Source organism: Dermacentor andersoni, chromosome 5 (genome assembly GCF_023375885.2).
Source record: "Dermacentor andersoni chromosome 5, qqDerAnde1_hic_scaffold, whole genome shotgun sequence".
NCBI classification, from domain to species: domain Eukaryota; kingdom Metazoa; phylum Arthropoda; class Arachnida; order Ixodida; family Ixodidae; genus Dermacentor; species Dermacentor andersoni.
Genome location: NC_092818.1, coordinates 129,711,090 through 129,734,041, shown reverse-complemented (window position 1 = coordinate 129,734,041; position 22,952 = coordinate 129,711,090). Strand labels below are relative to the sequence as shown.

At 48.5% G+C, this 22,952-nt stretch overlaps 1 protein-coding gene and 1 long non-coding RNA gene across 3 annotated transcripts in view; one reads left to right on the top strand and one right to left on the bottom strand.

The window, feature by feature from the left end:
- Positions 1-22,952, bottom strand: part of LOC140218513 (uncharacterized) — a 255,473-nt gene that overhangs the window by 199,465 nt on the left and 33,056 nt on the right. The window lies entirely within an intron of this gene.
- The window catches only part of LOC126531150 (uncharacterized), a 225,817-nt gene that overhangs the window by 179,066 nt on the left and 23,799 nt on the right, over positions 1-22,952 (top strand). For both annotated transcript variants that reach the window (XM_072288287.1, XM_050178566.3), the window contains exons 2-4: positions 11,556-11,896; positions 13,248-13,391; positions 16,091-16,271. In XM_072288287.1, coding sequence (XP_072144388.1) covers positions 11,556-11,896; positions 13,248-13,391; positions 16,091-16,231 — 626 coding nt within the window. In that variant the 3' untranslated portion in view covers positions 16,232-16,271. The remainder of the gene's footprint in view (positions 1-11,555; positions 11,897-13,247; positions 13,392-16,090; positions 16,272-22,952) is intronic.

Sequence of the window (22,952 nt, the reverse complement as noted above, 5' to 3'; positions counted from 1 at the left end):
AGGAGAAGCTCAATCGAAACGAAGACACCCTCCCCCCTTCCTACGCGCGGTGCTTGCACCACATGCTGAAACCGTTTTAAACAGGCTCTTGAACTTTTTTCGCCCCCATTGTGAACAAGTCTTCCGTACGGAAGCCGGAACGTCTTGTCTTACTTGGACCAAGTTTAAGTTGGTCGGTGCACGCCTTTCTTTGTCATGTCTCATGGCGACCAGACGGGCTTCCGTCAAACTCTCGACTGCATGCAGATGTCACATTAGCGTGGTTGTCATTAGTTCACGGCGTTCGTTCAGCTACAGCAGCACACCTTGATCTCGCTAATAAACAACACCCACCACCTTGATTTTGTGTTCCTGTTCCCGCACCAAGCTCGTGCTGGCCGTATTTACGCCGCTTAGGCGTGAGCAGGCTTGTGCCATGAAACGCTCGTAATGAAACTGAAACCATTAATTGAGGGCTATAGACCAACAAATTATAGTATTTACTTCTGCATAACACTGACAAATAACGCTGGCGTTGCTTGTGTTTGATCTCAAGAACATCGCCCCTTCAAATAGAAACGATAAACGGAAGTCAGAAGGAGGAGGAGGAAGAAAAGAAGGAAGGAACGGTAGGGAGGTCAATGAGGCGCTCGTCTGGTTTGCTACCCTACACGGGGGAAGACGTTTAAGGGATCGAAAGAAAGGAAGGAGAGGGAGGGAAGAAGGTACCCTCGGTGGGAACACGAGCGGTTTCCATCACTTCACGCCTACAATCGGTCACTGAGGCCAGTCGATTTCATGAATTGTAGCAGTGCCCGCGTCGCTTTGTAAGCCTGCAAAGTAGGAAGAAACAACTAATGCAGTTGTAAACTTTTTCTATGTAAGAGAACAACTCGCGAAAAAAAAAAAAGAAGTACTTAATTACGCGAGATATAAGGTGTGTAGCGCCAGTTCGGTCAACCCTCCTGAGCCGCTAAAGCGGTGTACAGAGAGTGCGATACAGAGAGTGCGGTGTACAGAGTGCGTGTACCACAGACTGCGATAACCTTGTTATCGCAGTCTGTGGTACACGCCTTTCGGGCGAAACTGCCACATTTTTGTTGTCCCCGTTGTTCTGTGCTGTCTGCTGGCCATACAGCACTGCTGCCTTTGCCATTCCTTCCTCCACTTCCATGTGGTATTGTTTTACGGTTGTCCCTTTTACTCGGTGCTGCGTTTTCATGAGAACGCGAGTGCCGTTCTATTGCATCGCGCGCCCTGGACAGCTTGGGGAGGAGTAGCCGAGAGTTACTGACGTTTACGCGTGCATATGAGAGCCACCTCGTTGAGTGTACACGCTCACGCAACCCTTACACATATGTGCGCATTTGCGAGTCTCGATATTTTGAAAACAACGGTCGATCACGCGTCGATGTAGGTTGGCTATATAGCATCGGGGTCAACAACCTTCGCACAGTCTTCTTTCTTCTCTCTCTCTCTCTCTCTGCGATCGATGTAACCTTCGGTTAACGACACCTACCCGCTTTCTCCCTCAATTTCTGTACGCTCATAACCCTATAGCCTCAAGGGGTGTTCGTGACTGGCACGTATATACAGCCTCGCATGTTTCCAAGGAAGACCGCTTGGCAGATTGAACTTATGCGCGAGCATGCGCCGACGGCATCACACGTGCGTGATGTAGAGCATGCTGCGAGGTTGCTGCCCTGTTTCTTCTCTCTGGTGTAGTTTTCTTTCGTTTCGCGCCGAAAACTGAGCCTGCACACTGTACGCCATGGCGTCGCATCACGCATGCTGCGCGCTGCACAAAGAGCGCGAGTTTGTGCCGCACGTGCTATACGCACGTATACTATACATGCGTCCGTGTAGGCTCAATTGCGTACAGGTCGTGTTTACACTTTACTGTATTTCTCTGCGTGCGCTCCTTGTTTTTGCTCAACGTTGGCCATGTGTACACTATCTCCCCCGGAGCTACTGTGTGTTTTGCTTATTATGCGCGTCTGTATAGCGCGCGGCCCATACGCTTCCTTGTATGCATGCGAGCAGCCCGTGTACGCGGGCGGCTACGCGGTCGTTTTCTTGCGTTTTACGGCCTTCCGCGAGTGGGTTTAGCAGTTCAGAGCGGGGCCGTAAATCAACGTGAGCGCAGCTGTGGAGTATATCCGAGCCTGAAACGGTCCTCTTTACCATATATGTTCGGCTCAAGTACTCTCGAGTACGACTCTTTAATGCGCTGCGAAAACGCAAGGCAGCGAATGATCGCTCTTACCGAAAATAAAAAAAAAAAAATAAAGACGCAAGACATATGGAAAGTATTGAGCACACAGTAGGGCGAAGGAGCGGAACGTTTGCTTTGCTCGGTTGTACTGCCTCAGATCGGTATATGCAACTTCTGCGAACGAAGAGCTCTATAGCATTTGATTAGAGCTGTCCGAGTGTCCTCGCTGTCTCGAAAGGCCACTCCGTAATTTCGAGAACGTAGCATCAGTCGATATCTAAACCTCGATATATATATATATATATATATATATATATATATATATATATATATATCGAGGAGCCGTTTCGAATACCGTTACATTCATTCATTCGTGAAAGTCTAGTCCGTTCAACTGCATGCACATGAACGCAATAATACGTGGCGTAATTAAACAGCGGGCGCTAGTGAGCGCATTCGACTGGCTTTTGGAATAGGGCTCCATAATCAGCACGTATTAATACCTGCCACACCGTGTGTGCGTTCGGCGTTTTTGAACAATGACCGCATTATATGTTCCGAACTCTTTTGACTCGTACTGTTTGACATCGCACGCAGTGTTTCGTAGAACAGCGATGTGGTCTGGCTCCGTGTACTGGTTGACCTGATCACGTCAACACTCCTTTCTCTAATTTATCAAGGTATTAATAGCACCGGTATTATGCATATCTCAATGCGCGTATTTCAATGTGTGTCCGCATGTTTTCTTGTTTTGTTTTTTTCTCCTGCACTAGAAGCTCTGAGTTTGCACATTCCTCGAAAGCAAGTAATGTCGCCTGAACTTTTCGAGCTTACATCATAACGGTAAAACGGCTATTGACTGCACTTTTCCCCTTTCTCTATAAGACCTACAGACGCATCATTACCAAAGACATTTTATATACAAGTTTTCTTTCTCGTACTGCATACTAACTTAACCTAACTGAGCCTCATGACATTATATGAATAGATGCTGATCATTTTTTGTTTATTGTTCTTTCACACTACCATGTCGTCTTCACAGTGAACATATTGTGTTGCCCGTCCTGCTTGGACCCATCCGGCCTGCATTATATAATAAATAAATGAAGTATTAGACAAATTCTGGACCTTCTGTGTACTCTTCCGGCTCACCTATAAGACTTGGCGCTTTCTTTATCTATTTCAGCTTCGTCATTGTTTTTGTTTGTTTCTTTTTTACACAGTTCTCATCGAATAGAAGTAAAGCCACGGCAGTTGGAGAGCGATGAAAGCTACTTTGTTGTTTATTCATTCCACAGAAGAAAAGAAAAGCTCGCGCGCGGGTCTTTGGCCTCTCACCTGCCCGTAAGACCAGTGGCCCCCTGGTGGCAGGAGGTGAATGGTCGCATATTACACGGGTGGGCTGTATGCGAAGTGAACGAACGGTGCAACGGCCGACGTTGCCTATATGTACTTACGGCCATGAGCGTGTGCGTTATACGCGCTGTGCTATCGGCAGCAGCTTCCAAAAGGCCCGGTCAGCACATGAGTGAGTGACTTCTCTGTCGGCACCTCGCTTTGGAGTGGCCGATCGCCGCACACGTTTGGCGCGCGGCACGTCTTTCTCGCACGGGGCTTAGTACGGCGGATACGAAGCCGGTGTCAACAGTTCGTACTGGCCACGTTGCCCGTACATCACGGCGCGCAAAAAAGGGGACTCTCCTTTGAGACTCTCTGGAAGTGTTTCTTCGCCTATGTCTGCAAGTATTCGACGACCTTAGATTTACCCAAACCATGTTGGTTATATAGTTAGTTAAATTGGGTTTATTGGCGCAAAAGCGATTAAGGCTATGCTGCGCCAGACACACGGTGATAAAATTTCGTTAGTAAGTGCAGCATACCCTGCAGAAATTAAAGCTTACGTTAAAAATATGTTTCGTCTAAAAAGCCGGTCGCATCAGTCAGAGGTATCAGCGTATCATCTGCTAACATAGCATCAACATTGTCTATGCGTTTCGAGATGTGGACATGCGATTACAATGCGTATTACTGGTAACGGTTTATGGCATTTGTCACATGTTAGTTCTTCCTCCTCTCTCAGTAAGAAATTATGTGTGATTCGCGTGTGGCCTATCCGAAGTCGACAAAGAATTACTTAGATGAAGCGTTCTTGATGGTAGCATGTCTTCCGCTCCCCTAGGGCAAGTTTAATGAGTTGAAGTTTATTGTTGTCTTTCAATTTCCATTCGCATTGCCAGTTAGAGAGTAGTGCTTTGCGAACAGATTGAATCCTATCCTTAACAGGTATGTAAACTTTTGAAACATTCAGATTTTTTGCCCTTCTGCATATTCATCCGCTTTTTTTCATTTCCGCGGATCGATCCCAACGTGGCTTGGTACCTAGCAGAAACGAACAGTCTGGCCTTTACTTAGGTTTGTTAGTATATGTAAGATGTTACCTATGATGGGGTTCGTACTGTGACTGTATATTCAGGGCATTATGTGCACCTAAATAATCTGTATGGCATGGCATGGCAAGAACATTATTTTGGTCCAGAGAAACTAGGGCCCGAGGGCACAAGCCCAGGCTAAGTCGGTGGCTCCGCCCACGTAGGCACCGGTAGGCCAAAGGCTTTCCCGATGTCGTGAGCTCTCCGGACGGCCAGGAGTTGATCTTGGATGACTTCGCTGGATATGCGCCGACTCCAGTCCTCCTCACTGTTGAGATCCGAAGCCATTTGGTTGGGGCACAGCCAGAACATATGATCAAATAGACACGGAGTGTGTCTACAACTTTTACATCCCGCCGGGAAATCTTTTGTTAAGCACATAAGGTGTGGGATAAGATTTAGTTTGGATCATTCTTAATGTGACTGCCTGAGCTCGGTTGAGCTTCTGATGGGGGGAGGGAAAAACTTCCTGCCGTCCCTATAGTGTGAGGTGATCTCGTGAAAAGTAGTAAGTGGGTCTTTGTAGGAGCCGCAGCCATCCTGGAGCAGTTCCTGATCTGATGCGCGGCATGTGAGATCTCGCACAGCAGAGTGAGCTTTCTCGTTAGGATTGCAGCCATTGGGGCTGACCGAATGGCCCTGATGAGCCGGAAACCAGACTAGGTGTGAGCTATCCAGTTGCTCGTGATTATGAGTACTAATACTGTGTGTAAGTAACTTGTGTGCTTCCAATGAGACGAAGCCGGCTGAGTAATTCCTAATAGCTGTACGGGAATCGGAGAAAATCGTGGAGCCTCTCCTCATTGTAATTGCAAGTGCTATGCTTGCTTCTTCTGCGGCATGAATGGAGCTCGTTCTTAGTGACGCCGCGCTTATTAATTTACCGCGCTCATCGACTACGGCAATAGCGTAGCGGTTGCCCGATCCATAACTATATAAATGATTGATTTTCGCGTTTGACACTTCTAATCTGTTATACTGCCATCCACAAGGCATAACACTCAGCAGTGAAAACTGATACAAACTGTGGTAGTCTAACTGTGTGTTCCCACGTACCTCAATTGCGCTGTTTGTGACATAAATGGGCATCTTTCGAGCCATCGGTGTCAAATTCTGTGTAAGTGTCTTGCGTGTCATGCACTGTACGAAATTCCTGCAGTATATGTTCACGAGGCGTATCTTGCTTTCTTTATGTGTGTCAATGAAAAATGGAGAAATTTCGTGAAATCGTTCCAAGGAGCTAATCTAGCTGGCCTTTGCATGACAGAACGTGCTTCACTAGGAACATTGCAGTCACGGCATTCTTTTTCAAATCTAAGTACGGTCCTATAGCATTTGGCTTGTTTGTGTGGTGTAGTCGTTTGCCGCAATGCATGATAGTGTTACGGTGAATGTGGTCTGACGATGAGCGAACTCGTAGAACGTATGCCAACGTGAGTTGCGTTCGTCTGTGATCTAAAGACGGCTCGTTACTCTCGTACTACAAACTGCGAATGCGAGAGGTCCGAGCTTAACCATGTTGGCAGGAAAGTGAAACATGTTGTACGAGTGCTCGCATTTGTGTGTGAGTGTACCGCAGTTCTTTTTTTTTAACTTTGTATAGCTGTGGGCGCGTTGGTTCCACGCAGCCACATGCACGCCGACGAATGCTGCGATGAAGACGTCGCCTGTTCAAAACGCACAGTTATGATCTATAATATTGTGCTGCGTTCACGCACACTGGGTCCTGTATAATTCTGGAGTGTGTTAGCACGGTATATGGCTTTGTCACTCTTAGATATTGTGGAGAGAGGCGGTCAGGAAAACGACAAGTTTAAATATCCCCAAGCAGCGTGCAGAGTGAACTGCGAGCAACACCGTATTGGGTAGATCTGGATTAATTTTGACCACCTGGGTGTTTTTTCTTAACGTGTGCATAATGTACGGTACACGGGCTCTTTCGCATTCCTCCACCGTGGGAAATGCGACCGCCGCGGATGGGAGTTGAACCCGCGACCTCTTGCTAAGCAGCGATACGCCATAGCCAGTAAAGCACCGGGGTGCGTCTAACCCAGACATAAGGACACAAATAACTACATCTTCAAATGCAGCAACAAAAGTGAGAATCGCATATCGCAAAGGAACAGTCACAGTCGCTGCCGTGTCCACATTCGAAGAAAATAGCCCAAAAGCACCCCATTCACCGAACAAACCACAGAATTGAAACAGTGGTCGCGCAGACAGTGCCGAGATGAAACCGCGATTCGCTTGACGTTGTTGCCTGCAAAGTTCCTGCAGCCTGTAGGAGAAGCCCATGAACTTTTCTTGTTTCTTTATTTTCCTAACAACACTTCATCACGGCGTGCGTCATAATTATATGGAGTGTTGCCTCGCGACGCGTAGGCATACTTGCCGCGATTGATAACGCTGCTTGTTTAACTTAAATTCCTGTCTTTTGTACGCATTGTTGCCTTCGCGTTCTCTCATCCTCGCGAAAAAATAAATAAATGAAAATGGTGAGCAAACAGCCCGTTCCAGGTTTTCCGTGTTCTTTTGGTTCTGTCCAGTCATTCTCAAGGCGTTTCATTCTGCGCCGCCAACGCAAAGCCGCGTATACGTGTTACGATAACCCCAGGCCTGTCACTACATCTTATACATCACGCGAAAGCGCTAGAAAGAAGAAAAAAAGCACGGGGTGGCGCGTACGTACAAGGAAACAAATATCACCGAGGCACCACGCATTGCAAGGAGATCGCGCGCAGCCCCCCGCCGTGAAGACAATGCACCCGTTCTCCACTGCCGCATGCGACCGACCGCGAATTGAGAGGAGGATAGAGAAACAAGAAAGCGAGCGAGGCGCGAAGCCGAGCCAAGCCAAGTCAAAGGCGCGCATAAATCACGCCACCCGTGCTCGCTCTCTCTCTCTCCGACCTTGCCTTCCATAAGGGATGCGAACCAAGTGAACAAAAAAATCATCGGACAGAACAAACTCGCGGCGCGCTTCCATGGTTAGTTAAGGAAACATGGAGTGGGTCCTGACCACTACTATCTGTGCGCGTTTTCTTCACCGTGCGAAGAAAGAAAGAAAGAAAAAAGAACAGTGTAGGCGCGTGTTGGTGCTCCGTCGATGCGGATGGCTTGGAAAGCAGCAAAAGCGTAGCCGGAGTCAGAGACGGGGCCGAGCACTGCGCGCCAGACGGTTTCCGAGCACGTTCGTGGCATGTTTATGCAGCCAGGGGCCAGAGGGTTCAATGCAGAGAGAGAGCGGGCGAGACCTTTCTCCCCCGCTCGCGTGCGCTCTCTCAAACGGGCACGTAACCGACCGGTGTGGAATTCAGCCTCGTTACAAGGATCCCTACAGGAGTCAATGTCGCCATAACGACCTGTACCTAGCAAGCTTCGCTTCCGCACTCGCAAGCTGTACACTCCTACCAGGAAGCGCCGTTGAAACTGATTGGCCCAGCCGACGCAGTCTAGACAGTGGGCACGAACCATTACATGAGCGCAATATCTCTATGTACATCTCAAACAGCGCCGTGTCTTGCCAGATCTCTCTTCTCCCCCTTCGTTGGTATGCGTTGTTCTGGTTCTAAATTCCATGTATCAACTATTACAAAAGCAAATCCTCTTGAAGCTCGATATGTGCACATATATATGTGCGCTAACATGCCCTTAGCTAAATTCATAGCGTTACATTGTAAGTTGGTTAACTAGATAAAGAGCGAGCGGCGGATCTAAGGCAGCATCAAAGGGGTGGAGTGTGTGTGTGTGTGCGGGGGGGGGGGGGGGGGAGGCTAGACCTGTCTCGCTTTTCTGGTCCTGCTTGTGCAAAAAGCATAAGCACAAACTTGTATGAGAGTAAGTTGTGTAAGTTGTTACAGTCAGCGCATGCAACTCAACGTTGGTTTTGGCAAGATTCAAACCGCGATAGCATCCGGGCCACCGGAAAGTGAAAACGCTCCCGATCCAAAGCTGAAAAGGTAACGTTAGTCCCTGTCATTCAGGCCAATTTCATTGCGTTATCAATTATAGATAGCACTCCACGCGAATTCTCTCCCTCGCCGTCGCCATGGGGCGCCGCATATATTTAGGTATATGTATGCTATATATGCTTATCCATGCCGTATATGCGCTTTATGTTGTTACGCTAGTCAATCACTAAAGTTACTCATATCAAATATTACGTTTATGACTAGATTATGCCACAGAATTTCGAGAATGGCACCCCGCAAACAAATTTCACGAAACATTCACAGCGTATACCTTTTATCGTAGATCTCAGAGTGCAAAACAATATCAGCGCTCAAACCTGAAAGTGATCTAAGTTCACTGGTGTGGCTTATTATGGGCAGCTTATAGTGATGTCCGTGTGGCGTCCCTGTTGGCCTTACACAGCGTTTTAAAGCTTTTAAAGGTGCCAGAAATTTTGGCGCTTTCGCGTATGTCGCGTCCGCGCTAATCGGACGCGCGTATATATCGAGCACAGTCTGAGAAGTTGAAGCGACGCTAAACCTTGCTATCGCAGTCATTGCTTCGCCCTTTTGTGGTGAGCGGGGTTTTACACTGTTTGCGCGGATGGGAACGTTTCACAGGTCCAGTTCTTCTCAAAACTTCTCTGGCAATTAATTACGCACGCATCGGTATTTAGCGAACTATTTCGCGAACTATATTTCGCACGCACGTGCGCTATATTACGACGCCCGCAGTCCTGCCGAGGACGTCCCCGCGCAACAGAAGCCATAATTATTATTCATATTAATATAATTATTTGTTTGGAAAACATATATACGCAGACAGAAAAGAGAATCAGGCTGGTAACTGCCACCGGAAGGGCCACTATATACGCCTGATCGCGAACGATCGAACTACGCGAAAAACGTTACAAGCTGGCTTCAGGAGCGCTATATAGCACCACTTTCGAGATATCCGGCGTTAAAATAGGTTCTAACTACATTGGCATTCGAGTTCAGTGCTCCCAGAAGCGTGCTTCAGGCAGTTAGCGACAATCTTGACTGGAACGCCAACACATTTTTTAGCCTATTAGGGGGCATGTAAGCAGCTACATCGAAAGTGGAGCCAGCCTTTGGACTTCTTCTCACCAGGAATGACCTCTCTACTTCTCGGCTTCAATTTCGGAATATATGGCGTCCAAAACATGGTGGCTCTATGACCATTGCGTCTGGAAAGCGGGTACGGTTCGGTACGGGCTTAATGTATACTTGGCGAGCACTGACGCTTATCGCTTGCGTCATGTTTGTGTTTGTACCGCTGGCGTCATTTCTTGTCAAGCATTCTTTTTCCCGGTTCATTGCTTCGAGAGAGACTGTCGCAAGGTGCCGCCTACCCGTAGTCTACTTCGACGCCCAATCTTTAGTGCTATAACCACGGCCCGTCTGCGCATACTTATGCGCACCTGTATTGACATCATGCGCCTGCATCTTCCACAGAAAACATTGAGCCTCGTTTGGCCCACGGCAGTGTGCTGCTAAGCGCATCCACGTTCCATTCACAAAATCCGAGCCGGTCATCGGCTGCAGAGCGTGCGGAACGCAGCCGCGGCAACTTCTACACGAAGAGCGAGAGAATTCGCTCCGGAAAAAAAAAAAATTCCGCAATATCGCGAGGACCAGTCTGAGCGACAACTTTCCGAGAGCTGTCAAGCTCGGCGTCGCACTGCGCCCGTGAGACGAGAGTACAACGGCGCGAGGCTCTCTCTCATCACTTATCGATGCGGGAGCGCCGCACTATGCAAGATTAAACTCAATAAGAAACGAGGCCAGACAGTGATGACGGAGGAGTGGGGAGTTGTCCCCGTGGGAGAGCATCTGGCTCTGCAGAGAGGGACACGGGGACGGGAAAGGGTTCGAGGTGCCGCCGAGGTTGTGTTTAACAAGAACACTGGCTCGATGGCTGGCAGGCGCGCAAATTGGAGCGTATACGACGACGCGAAGGCTTAGCGCACGCTGGGCGCGCGAGAGACGGACGCAATCGAGAAACGAGTGCGGCGGAACAATGCGGCCGTTAATGCTCTGTTTGTCTTTGCGTCTGGCGTTGTAGGAAACGTCCGGCGGCGCGACGACGAAGGTTTCCCGCTGTACACCGCGCACACAGTGCCATTGTGAGCAGTCTCCTTCTTTCCTTCCTCCACGGGGCGGGGAAACCCAGTTCGCGACCCTATATATACGCAGCATTTTGTTTTTCGGAGCCTGCGGTTCCTGCGCGCATGCAGGATGGCGCAGGCTCCTTTTGTTGCGTCAACGAAGGAACTAACGGAGCACTTGTTTTTCAAGTCTCGCACAGCCAGTCGCGCGGTATAGTGTAAAGTTGTCGTCAAGCGCTGATGCGTGCGTTCTTTTTTCTTTACATTCTTTTTGACGATTCGACTGCCTGGCCACCAAAGAAATGCCTCTGAGAGGAAAAATTGATTTTGTTTCCTTTTTTTCTTGCTTTCTTTTTTTTCGCGCATGCTTCTCTCAGCGGTTCTTTTAACGCCCGTTCTCCTTGCTTCGATCGCACCAGTTGCATGTGAGTGCGCTTTTGCTTTTGTCAACCCCGACTCATGCTAAAATAACGCAATGCTCGCGCTTTTGCATGTAGTCACTCTTCTGATAGTGAATTGTAACAAGGACATCAGACTGATTGATTGATTGATTGATTGATTGATTGATTGATTGATTGATTGATTGATTGATTGATTGATTGATTGATCTATCGATCGATTGATCGATTGGTTGACCTACTGATTGGCTCGTTGACCTACTGACTGACCGACTGACTACCTGACCTGCTGCCTTGCGGGTCCTTGAGCCTAGTCCTACAGAGGTTTCAGTAGACAGCTCCTTTTCGTTCGGTTCATGTCGAAACAGAACGAAAACTTAAAAAAAGTGTGTTTCTTTCTTTCTCGCACTGAGGTACCCCCCGCAAGCGAGCGTACCCGTGATTCACTTGTGCAGGGAGCCCCCTGGACCTGCAGAAGCTCGGCCTGAGCGAGGCGGCACTCCTGTACGGAGGCTTGCCCTCCTCGTGGTTCCTGCAGAACCTGCCGTCGCCGGCACTCATGTACCAGGCTCTGGGCGGACTGCCGTACCCGCCTTACCCGTACTACCACCCGCAGCCCGCGTACCCGTACCGCTCGTCGGGCTGCTACTCGTACCCGGTGGCCAGCGGGTCTCCTCCCGTGGGAGCCACGTCGTCGGGACCGGTGGGAACCGGCGGTGCTGCCGCCACCGGAGGAGCGGCCGCCGTGGCCGCCGCTGCCGCAGCCGTGTACGCCCCGCACCTACTGGCCGCCCAGGTCTGCACGAGCGCTCTCGAAGTCGGCTCTGTTGCCGTCGAAAACGTTCTGCGGCGATGGCTAAGGCGAGACACCTGGTGACAGATGTGACCGTTAGATAGGAGCGCCAAGTTGGCGTATTCAGAAAAAGAGCTACATAAATTTTGTGGCAGCCAAAGTAGTTATAACACGAGCCCTACGGGTCGAAACAACACTAGCGTCATAGAAGCCACAGCTCCTCCGTAACTTAACTCGCGTAACAAACGGTAGGCCTTTGTACGTCTAACTGATGTATTTCAGGAAGAGCCAAGAAAGAGAGAGAGAGAGAGAGAGATACAGAAGGGTAGGAAATTCAGGGAGGTTAGCCACAGTAAGTGCAAGGATAGCGTACGGCCTGCACATGTGCGAAAACAAACGTTACCAGGGGTGATCAAAACAAAAAAAACATGGAAGTAGGTTCCGTTATTGATACATCTATAAACTTTTCTCGTATCACCATCATTCATCCTTCGTTTTCTTCCCCGTCCCCCATTTGCATTGCAAAGTAGCAGGCATGTGGAACGTTTAGCTCAGTCGGACCTCCCTGCCCATCTGTAAGTTTCTCTCTCTCCCTTGAGGAAGGGAGAGAATAGGTTGCTGGAAGAGCTAAATTCGCAAGAATATGATAAAAGATCAGCTCCCTCTTTTTTCTTTTTAAATGTTTCTTTTATTTGAACTGTTCTTTTACTTTTTCCTGAAATAAATAAGTTGTTAGAGAGCCGTTGCGCTGTTCGTTGTCTTGTCTTGTCCATGATTTTTCTTTCTACGCTCATTTAATTTATTAAATCTCAAAAGAGTCGTTGGAGGCATGTCAAAAGTCTAAATAATCGTCTCATCTTTAAGCGCGGTGGCGCCTTCCTAAAACTTGTATGCTAAGATAGTTAAGCTATAGCTCCAACGAGCACATTCTTTTTATGGTCTTATGTTAATACAAGTCGCTGAGAGAGAAAAAGCATTCTTTAATGAATGCCGGAGATTTTTGCCTCTGACGCCTAGCGTACTACCCCAGATGACGAGTATGACAAATGATATGACGCATTCATAGATTGTACACACGCACAAACATGCACGAGGACGCACATTAAGAAGTAATTATAATGCGTTGTAGAGGCCAGTACCCCTTAAGGAGGTTAAGAGCGCCTTCGTTGCTCGCAAAACACCACCAGGCTTGTCCGAGTAAAACCATGTACTTGCCTTTGAGTACTAGAATTAAGCAGTTTTCTCAAAACGCGCTTTCTCGCAGTTGCGAACAAACACGCCCCACATATACATGCAGTTTCATCGGGCGTCCATTGTAACCTCTCTTTTTTTTCTTTTCATTTCGGTAATACAGGCAGCAGCATCCATGAGCTCCGGCTGCCCCTCGTCGCGCAGTCCCGAACTGGCGGCCGACTTGGCGGCGGGACCCGTGTTCGGCGGCGTCTTCCGGCCCGTGGCACTCATGACCACCAGGACAGCACCGCCGCAGCCACCTCTGGTGAGATTGCCACCTCTGGCGTGCGTGTGCATTAATGTGTACTTGCTTAGCAAGCGATTGAGGAACCTAACTAACAAAGTGCAATAGTGGGGTTGAATATTAATATGCAGAAGACAAAGGTAACGTTAAATAGCCTAGCAAGGAAACAAGAATTCATGATCGCCAGTCAGCCTCTGGAGTGTGTGCAAGAATTCGTTTGTCTATGTCAATTACTCACGGGGGACCCTGACCACGAGAATTAAATTTACAGAATAAAAATGGGTTGGAGTGCGTACGGCAGGCATTACCAAATCCTGACTGGGAGTTTGCCATTGTCGCTGGAAAGAAGTACAATCATTGCATTCTACCTGTGCTAACATATATGTGGGGCAGTAACTTGGAGGTTAGCAAAGAAGCTCGAGGACAAGTGAAGGACCTCGCAAAGAGCGATGGAAAGAGAAATGTTAGGCGTATACGTTAAGATACAGTAAGAGAGCGGTGTGGATCACAGAACAAACGCGTGGATAGCCGATATTCTAGTTGACATTAAGAGAAACAAATGAAGCTGGGCAGGCCATGTAATGCGTAGGGTAGATAACCGGTGGACCATTAGCGTTACACAGTGGGTGTCAAGGGAAGAGAGGCTCAGCCGAGGACGGCAGAAAGTGAGGTGGGGTGGTGTAATTAAGAAATATGCTGGCGTAAGTTGGAACCAGCTAGCGCAAGGTAAAGGTAGTTGGAGGTCGCTGGGAGAGGCCGTGCTGTTTTTAGTGGACATAAAGATAAGCTGATGATGATTATCACGATGATGATGACGACTAGCAGTCGTCGAACAAGGAATGTCGCATGAGCCAGCGTTTCGACAAAGGGGTTCGACTTCGTCACCACGACTGAGCCAAGTCCGTTTGCAGGAGCGTTTGCTCCAGCTGTGGTCGAACAAGTGTCGAACCACGACGACGACAAACGCCTTTGTCAGAACGTTTGCTTCAGCGGTATACTCCTTCGTTCAACTACTGATCATTTCAAGTATCCGTATTTCTGTGATCCTCTGGCGTGTTTTATATTACTGTTTGCGTTTGTATGTGACGTACCTTTTCGCTCATTATTTTCTTATTCATCCTGACTGATTCACCCATACAAGCGGTGAATGTCGACCTATATGGTCGGTATGGAGCTCTCAGCATCTTTTAAAGTAAATATATAAAAAATAGGCTATACAGCATACTTCTGTGGCATTGTATACTGTTTGTCTTCACTTAGGTACTTGTTTCTTTTTCTGTTCAGTTTCCTAGTTGCCTGTGCGATGCAACTGTATTACACAGCACAGAAGGAATTGTGCAGTTGTATGCGCGCAGCTTTTCAGTACAGACGCTGCTCGTGGAATAGAAATAGTTTGGGCACAACAATCACTGTATTGACTGAACCTTCGGAGTCATGGAAGCTCTTCGACTGTCGCCTGCGAGGCTGATGACAATAGATTAGTCAGAAGAAGGCAGACCACCCCGCAGAGGGAATAAAACGTCGCGTAAAAACAAGAGGGCACACTGACTGCTTGGACATCACAGTTCTTTTCACACGTAGATGATAAACACAAAATGCCGCATTTGCTTAAGGAACGTGACTTCTTACTGGAGACGCCTTTCGAGAGAGTGCACGGCAGCTAGGTCATTTTGAGGCGGTGCGCAAACGTGGCCGTATTTCTGAAGCTGCTCGCGCAAAGGTCTTGGGTTGTACACACACTATGAATCTTGGATGCTGGCAGGCGAGAGACAGGTGGTTCCAACCTGCTGCGACAGGCCAACACAGAAGCACCGCTGCGTTTGACCGCGTTGGCCCACACAACGCTCTCTTGTCTTCCTAGTGCGTCCTATGTTTGTTCTTTTCTCCTTATTTTGTAAGAAACCAGCGGGAACGAGGCGGTTAGCATGATTCGTAACATACTTCGTAGGAAAAAACGTGTCTGAGGAGAGAGCTCCGCATTCGTTGCAGACGATAAACCATGCGGCTTACGTCCTCCCCAGCCACACAATGTGCAAAATAAACTCGCATATGTCATGTGTCTCAGGATGCTTTTAATAAACTTCTTCGTATCCGTATCCGTATGTCAGGTGCAGGTCTCGGCAGTCGGTTATACGCGTGCTGCCTTGCTGCGGCTACGTCTGATGACTATAGCGTGACTTCGGGAGCCTTCTCAAATGATCAAAACACGTTGATGTGGCAATAGAACTTGGCCCAATTTTCTATTTGAACTCCAAGACTACCTTTACCAGAGATCACTGAGTTATTTTTCAACTTCTCCCTTACACTCAGTAGCTACGTGAACAAGACTCTAGATTTTGCTTGAGCGACAAACACGTTCACTTTCTTGTACAGTTGAAGTGCTAGGATGGATCACTAAAAGCAATGGAATTTGATAAGTTAGTCCTTTACGTGCAAACAAACGCACGCACATGACCAAGTCAGTAATTCGGTATCGTTGGCCTGTCACGCTGGGAAACGGATTAGCCGTAAAAGGACAAGGATAGACACGGGAACGACAACGCACCGCGCTAAGTTCCCCAACTGTTTATTAAAAAAAAAAAATAAAGTGATTATGGGTGTCCAGTTACTCAGTTTCCCAGCGGGAAACACAAGCACGCACACGGTTGCAACACAAGCTGTCGAAGAGCTTTCGCTCCCAGCCCCGTGGCAGTGACAACTTGACCGACCCTCCCCCGCAGTCGGCGACGCCCCCCAACGACGAGTCGAGCGACCTGTCGGAGAGCGAGCGGCCTCGCAGCGCCAAGGAGTCGCTGGCGTTCACCACGGAGGCCGCCCTCACCACGCCGCTCAGCTTCGCCAGGGTCAAGGATGTGCGCTGAGACGACGGACGGGCCGCGTGTCCGCTCACACCAACGACAGGTGAGAGGCGTCGCGCCTTTCTTCAGCGGCGCTAAAGCGGCGTTTACATGAATGGGGCGCTTTAGGATGACATTCAAAGCTCCAAGGAAAGGGTTGGTGGTTCGAGACGGGGGTTCTCACGTTGTGCTGCACGCAAACGCTGGCGCATCGCATACAAGGAGAGAGGAGAAGCGAAATCGCTGCTTGGGGCGTGCGCTCTCCTCCACTCTCACCGGCAAAACGCAATCGTCGGAAACAGGCTTTGGCTTGCCTGCTTCGGACGAAGGTTGGCCGCCACATGTAAATGCTGTCGCATACGAAATAAAATCTTCTGCGCGAAATAAAAATGTCTGCACCTGAAGCGTAAGCACGCAAAGCATTCTATACCAGTTCTGCTAAATACGCTCACTATGTATAAGCGTACTTTTGAGTTCCGTAAACCAGACATTCGCGTATGCTACGCTAAAACTTTCTAATGGCGGTGAGCATGCGCTGATCCCCTATAGTCATTCTTATCGAGTTCTTGGCACTCATTTCAAGTTTGCTATCACTGACATTTATAACCGGGCCCCTGGTCGTTCGTTGGGTTCTTCTAACTCACCACGCTGTGTATGCGCTAACGAAAACCTAGGGACTGGTTGGCGGAATGATAGAACATCCGATTATCGACGCATTCCCCGTTGGGCGCTTGGTAACAACAACGCGATTTCCTCTAAGTTGCAGGCTGTTCTTAACCTCTGCAGCGCTGTTTTGTTTGGTACTATCCCAGCGAGGCTCATTTCATTTTTTTTTTTTCATTTTCTTTGACTTCGAGATGTCTTTCATACTGAGCATATGAGCGAAGAAGCAACTTATGAGAAAAAGTATACGGAGCATAGGCCCGCCGATAAAAGTGAATTTCTTCCCAATTCAGAAGCACAAAACTGAAATAGACGAGTGCGCTGTAAAGTTCTCAATGCCAAGTTTGGACAGCAGTCAGTCAATTTCAAATATAATGTTCATAGGCTGCTTTGTTGCGGAATCCCTGCTCTGTAGACTCTTGCTCAGGCGAATACATATTCACTGCAATTACCGCTCTAAACATTCCCACTCTACGCGGGATTCCTGACGTATAGTACACAACGCGGCACACCAAAGCGCATAAATTTCTCCCGCGCCTCATGAGAAAATTACGCTCTGCGTTACATTCGTTCCCGCGTTCCCACCCGGCACAATAGTATGAGCTTCTTTCCAAATGGCGATCAGGTTTCGACAAGCACCGGAAAACCGATTCTCAGCTCCTGTCCCGCGCCGCATTTTATCAGTTGTCCTGGCAGACTGCTGGCCTGGTGGAGCCCGCCTCCCACGGTAGACGTCGCAAATTGCTATCTTTAGTGGCACTGGCGTCATGCATTTTATAAGGGATTCTTATCTCAGCGTAACACCATAATATGCAAATACAAAACGTACCGAGAACTCTCGTACGATGCAAAAACAAATTATGCGTGTTAGAAAAGCGAGAAAGCAACAACAACAATCAGAAGAAGATTCTCACCATATTTCCCTATGGCCAAACTGCTATATCGTGCGAACGCTTATTAGTGCTGTGCTAGTAGCTCATTCATGGTGAATATTTAAATATACCGGTTTATGAAAAAAATTATCACGATCATTATCCTTGTCATTAACGTGATCACTGCTTTATGTAGACAGGGGTAATTAGAGATCGCTGGGAGAAGCTTCGTCCTGTAGCGCACACAAATCTTGTGTGCGCTTGTCTGCGGTGGTCGCAGACAAGCGGCCATTGATCAGCCTTGATTAAGTCTACGCCCCCATACAGGGCAAGCGGGAACAGAAACATATAGTGCGAAAAGTCTAAAAATTATAGAAGAAAATAAACAGAAGCGAACTATTACAATAATATAAAGGCTAAAACTCAGATCGGGATTAGTAATATAAAAATATTCAGTGGCGATTTAGCGGTAAATGCGAGAGAAATGCGCAAGCATTTTTTTTTTTTAATTGTGGGGTTTTACGTGCCAAAACCACTTTCTGATTATGAGGCACGCCGTAGTGGAGGACTCCGGAAATTTCGGCCACCTGGGGTTCTTTAACGTGCACCTAAATCTAAGTACACGGGTGTTTTCGCATTTCGCCCCCATCGAAATGCGGCCGCCGTGGCCGGGATTCGATCCCGCGACCTCGTGCTCAGCAGCCCAACACCATAGCCACTGAGCAACCACGGCGGGTTTTGCGCAAGCATTGCGTCGCACATGTTTGAGGTCCCGGATCCATGATTTAAGCCGCGTTCGCCACATTGCAAAATGGTGTTAGGAGCTCACTCGACACACATCTGGCCTCTTCGAGGAGCGAACTGTAACCGACAGCTGACCGGAGCAAACCACCGTCATTTAGACTATATACCGGGTAATAATTCTTAGGCGTTGCAAAAATTTTTTTAGTCGCCTGTGGCAGATAGCACAATTCCAGTTCTTGAGCAGGATTGTTCAAAAATGCGCACATTACGTGCACGGGAAATCGAAACACATATGCAACTAATTAGCAAAAATGCACCATGTATATCTCAATTAATTAGACTGCGGCAAATATTGCAATTTACGAATTGTAGCTAGTGAGTTTACAAGACTTATCCGCTTGGAAATAATTTTCAGCATGACACCCATTTCAAGATATTCATTGTCAAAATGTGTGATGAAATACACGGTGTTCCAGTTCCTCTGTGATTCAATGCAAAAGAAAGATTTTTTTAATGTGTGGAACAACAGTGCATTTCTTACCTCTAGTTTGATGGTACTTATCTCGAAATCCATGCCATCTCCTCAAGATTCGATCTAAGTGAATATGTCTTGGAGACTCGCGGGCTACACTTTGTAAGTTGCATTTTGTGCCGTAAACTAATTAAATAAGAAGTTTATTAGATAATATCTGTCAATTGATTGGTTATGTGTTTCGATTTCTCGTGCAAGTCCGCATCTTTGAATAATCCAGCTCGAGCGGACTAGAATGAAGCCATCTGCCACAGCCGATTTGTAAATGTTCTGTATATATATATATATATATATATATTATAATACCGAGACCGATCAAGTTGTCCAGCGCTGTTTATTCCACCAAAGGCAACGCCCCCAGCTCACGCGCGAAGAAGTCGAAGAACAGTGAAGATGATGATGGCTATGTACAAATGAAAACGACGAAGTACGTTAATAGTGCTTACACTAACTTCCCCCCGTCATGGAAGCGGCCAGCCTGGCCGCAGATTAGAGATTATCTAAACGGGGAGTGAAGGGCTTCATCCGCGAGACGTGAACAATTTCAGCATTCCGGCGGCGCCGGTCAGTGACGGAGTGTACTGGGCGAACGAGATAGTTCACTGCAGATGTTTGCTGCACAACGGTGTATGGGCCAATGTAGCGTGGGAGAAACTTCTCACAGAGGCCTGGGGTGCGGACTGGAGTCCAAAGCAGGACTTGGTCTCCAGGGTGAAAACGTAGGTCACGGCGTTTGTTGTCGCAGTAACGCTTGCGCTCAGCTTGGGTAGCTTCTGTGCTTTGCCGGGCGATTTGACGGCAATGTGCAACTCGGGCAGCGAAATCTTCCGGAAGCGACGCGTTAGGCGAAGAAGGTGCGAAAAATAGTTCTCTGTCGAATATGGTGGAAGGAGATCGTCCATACACAAGGAAGAAAGGGCTGTAGCCGGTAGTTCGTTGAATAGCAGTGTTATATGCGAATGTCACAAAAGGAAGAATTTTATCCCAGTCAGTGTGGTCAGGACGGATGTACATGGAAATCATGTCAGACAGCGTACGGTGGAAGCGCTCAGTAAGGCCATTGGTTTGCGGATGATAAGTGGACGTAGATTTGTGGACGGTATTAGTGGCTCGAAGAACTTCCTCGAGGACTTGTGAAATGAACGCCTTGCCACGGTCACTGAGAAGAACGCGAGGAGCCCCATGGCGCAAGACGATGGCGCGCAAGAAAAAGTCGGCGACCTCAGAAGCGGTGCCGGATCGCAGAGGGGCAGTCTCGGCATATCTTGTTAAATGGTCGACCGAAGTGACAATCCAACGGTGACCGGAGGGTGTCAACGGCAAGGGACCATATAAATCAATGCCAACAAATTCAAAAGGTGCGTCCGGGCAAGGGAGAGGTTGTAGTAAACCGGCAGGAGGGGATGTCGAGCGTTTGCGGTGCTGACATGACGCACAAGAGGCAATGTATTTGGCCACCGTTGAGGATAGGCCAGGCCAGAAGCAGCGGGTCTTTATGCGGTCGTAAGTCTTGTGGAAGCCTAAGTGGCCAGCCGATACATCGTCGTGAAGTGCCTCTAATACCCGCAAACGAAGGCAGCGAGGTAGAACTGGGACCCACCGGTGACCTGTTGGGTGGTAAATGTAGCGGTGTAGCACGCCACCTTGAAGGCGGAATTGTCGAAGTTGGCGTCGCAAGCGGCTGTTGGGCGGTTCGGCGAACCCACTAAGGCGATCCATGAGAGCTCGACAGTAGGAGTCGGCCCGCTGAAGCGAGACGAAATCAGAGCGTGATGAAAGCGTAACTTGGTCCAGGGATGTTATCGAGAGTTGGTGAGAGGCAGGCGTAGCATCGGAACGACGTGGTTGGGAAGACGACGGCGCGTTACCTGGAGAGAGTGAGAGTGGGCAGCGAGACAATGCGTCTGCATCATGATGGTGTTTTCCAGACTTGTACGTTATAGTGAAGTCATATTCCTGCAAGCGGAGTATCCAGCGTCCTAAGCGTCCTGACATGTTTTTCATTGATGACAGCCAACACAGAGCATGATGGTCGGTGACGATGGTGAAGTGGCGGCCGTAAAGGTATGGGCGAAATTTCTGAATCGACCAAACGATAGCCAGGCACTCTTGCTCTGTAATGGTGTAGTTCCGCTCAGCTGGAGAAAGTGTTCGGCTGGCATATGCTATGACTTGCTCTTTAGATGCTGTATTACGTTGCAGAAGTACTGCGCCAATACCTTGTGCGCTTGCGTCAGTATGGAGTATGGTGGGGGCACGATTATCGAAGTGGCGAAGCACTGGTCCGGAAGTAAGATGCCGCTTAAGAGCTTGAAAAGCCGACTCGCAGTCGCTAGTCCACGTGAAAGAGGCACCGGTAACCAGTAGCTTGTGTAGAGGAGCTGCTATTGTTGCGAAGTTGCGTATAAACCTACGAAAATATGACGCCAAGCCGAGGAAACTACGTAGATCTTTCTGTTGCTGGGGGCGAGGAAACTGAAGAACGGCACTAATCTTGTCGGGGTCAGGCTGGATGCCATCTTTTGAGACGACGTGACCCAATACTTTTATTGTTTTGGTTGCAAATTTGCATTTTTTTGTATTGATCTGGAGACCAGCATTCGCAAGGCACTTGAGAACTTCGTCTAATCGTTGAAGATGTTGGCTGAAGTCAGACGAAAAGATGACAATATCGTCCAGATAACAGAGGCATGTCTTCCATTTTAGACCACGAAGTACGTTGTCTATCATGCGCTCAAATGTGGCAGGAGCATTGCAAAGGCCAAAAGGCATCACGTTAAATTCATAAAGGCCATCCGGTGTAGCGAATGCGGTCTTTTCTTTGTCAGTCTCGTTCATCGGAATTTGCCAATATCCTGATCGAAGATCAATGCTGGAGAAATACTCCGCCCCTTGTAGTGTGTCCAAAGCGTCGTCAATTCGAGGTATTGGATATACGTCCTTGCGTGTGATCTTATTGAGCGCTCGATAATCCACGCAAAAGCGAACTGAGCCATCTTTCTTCTTTACCAGGACCACGGGAGACGCCCATGGGCTAGATGAAGGTCGTATTATCTTCCGCGCAAGCATGTCAGCGACCTGTTGTTCAATGACCTTTCGTTCGGACGGCGATACACGATAGGGGCGTCGTCGTATTATAGCGGAACCTTCGGTTTCGATATGGTGTGTAGCCGCAGGAGTTTGGCTCAACACAGAGGAACAGCTATCGAAACAGGCTTTGTGTTTTGCCAAGACCACCATTAAGGCTTCGGACTGCGCGGCTGTTAGGTCAGAACCAAGAACGGCTGGAGGAGGGAAAGAATCATCCAAACCTGAGGTTGGTGCTGGCGATGAAGAAGGGCAAAGCGTGACTAGAGAGATTGGTTGAGTGTCGGCGAGGGTTGCCACAGTCATCCCTTTGGGCAGCATCACAGGATCTGGGGTCGTGTTGCAAGCAGACAGAAGGGCGCGGCCGCGTGAAAACCGGACGAGACAGGTGGCAATGAGAATTCCGCGAGAAGTACAGCGGGAAGAAGGGGCGACTAGGGCGTCTCCGTCGGCGATCTGACTGGACGTTACGGCTACAACGTCTTCGTGACCAGGACGCAGGACGTAGTCTGAAGCGAGGACCAAGTTCACGCATGAAAGTGAAGAGTCCGCAACAGGTTCAAGCTCTGTATCTGTGATGTGGACAACTTCTTCTCTACATGAAATGACGGCTGAAGCAGAATGTAGGAAGTCCCAACCAAGTATAAGTTCATGGATACACGTTGGAAGGATGATAAACTCGATGTGGTGGCGTATGCCGTCGATGAGAACACGAGCAGTACACTGTCCGTCAGGGTGAATGAATGCATTATTAGCGCCACGCAAAATAGGTCCAAGATAAGGCGTTTTTACTTTACGGAGCCGGGAACACAGATCACTCCGAAGAACAGAAACGGCGGCACCGGTA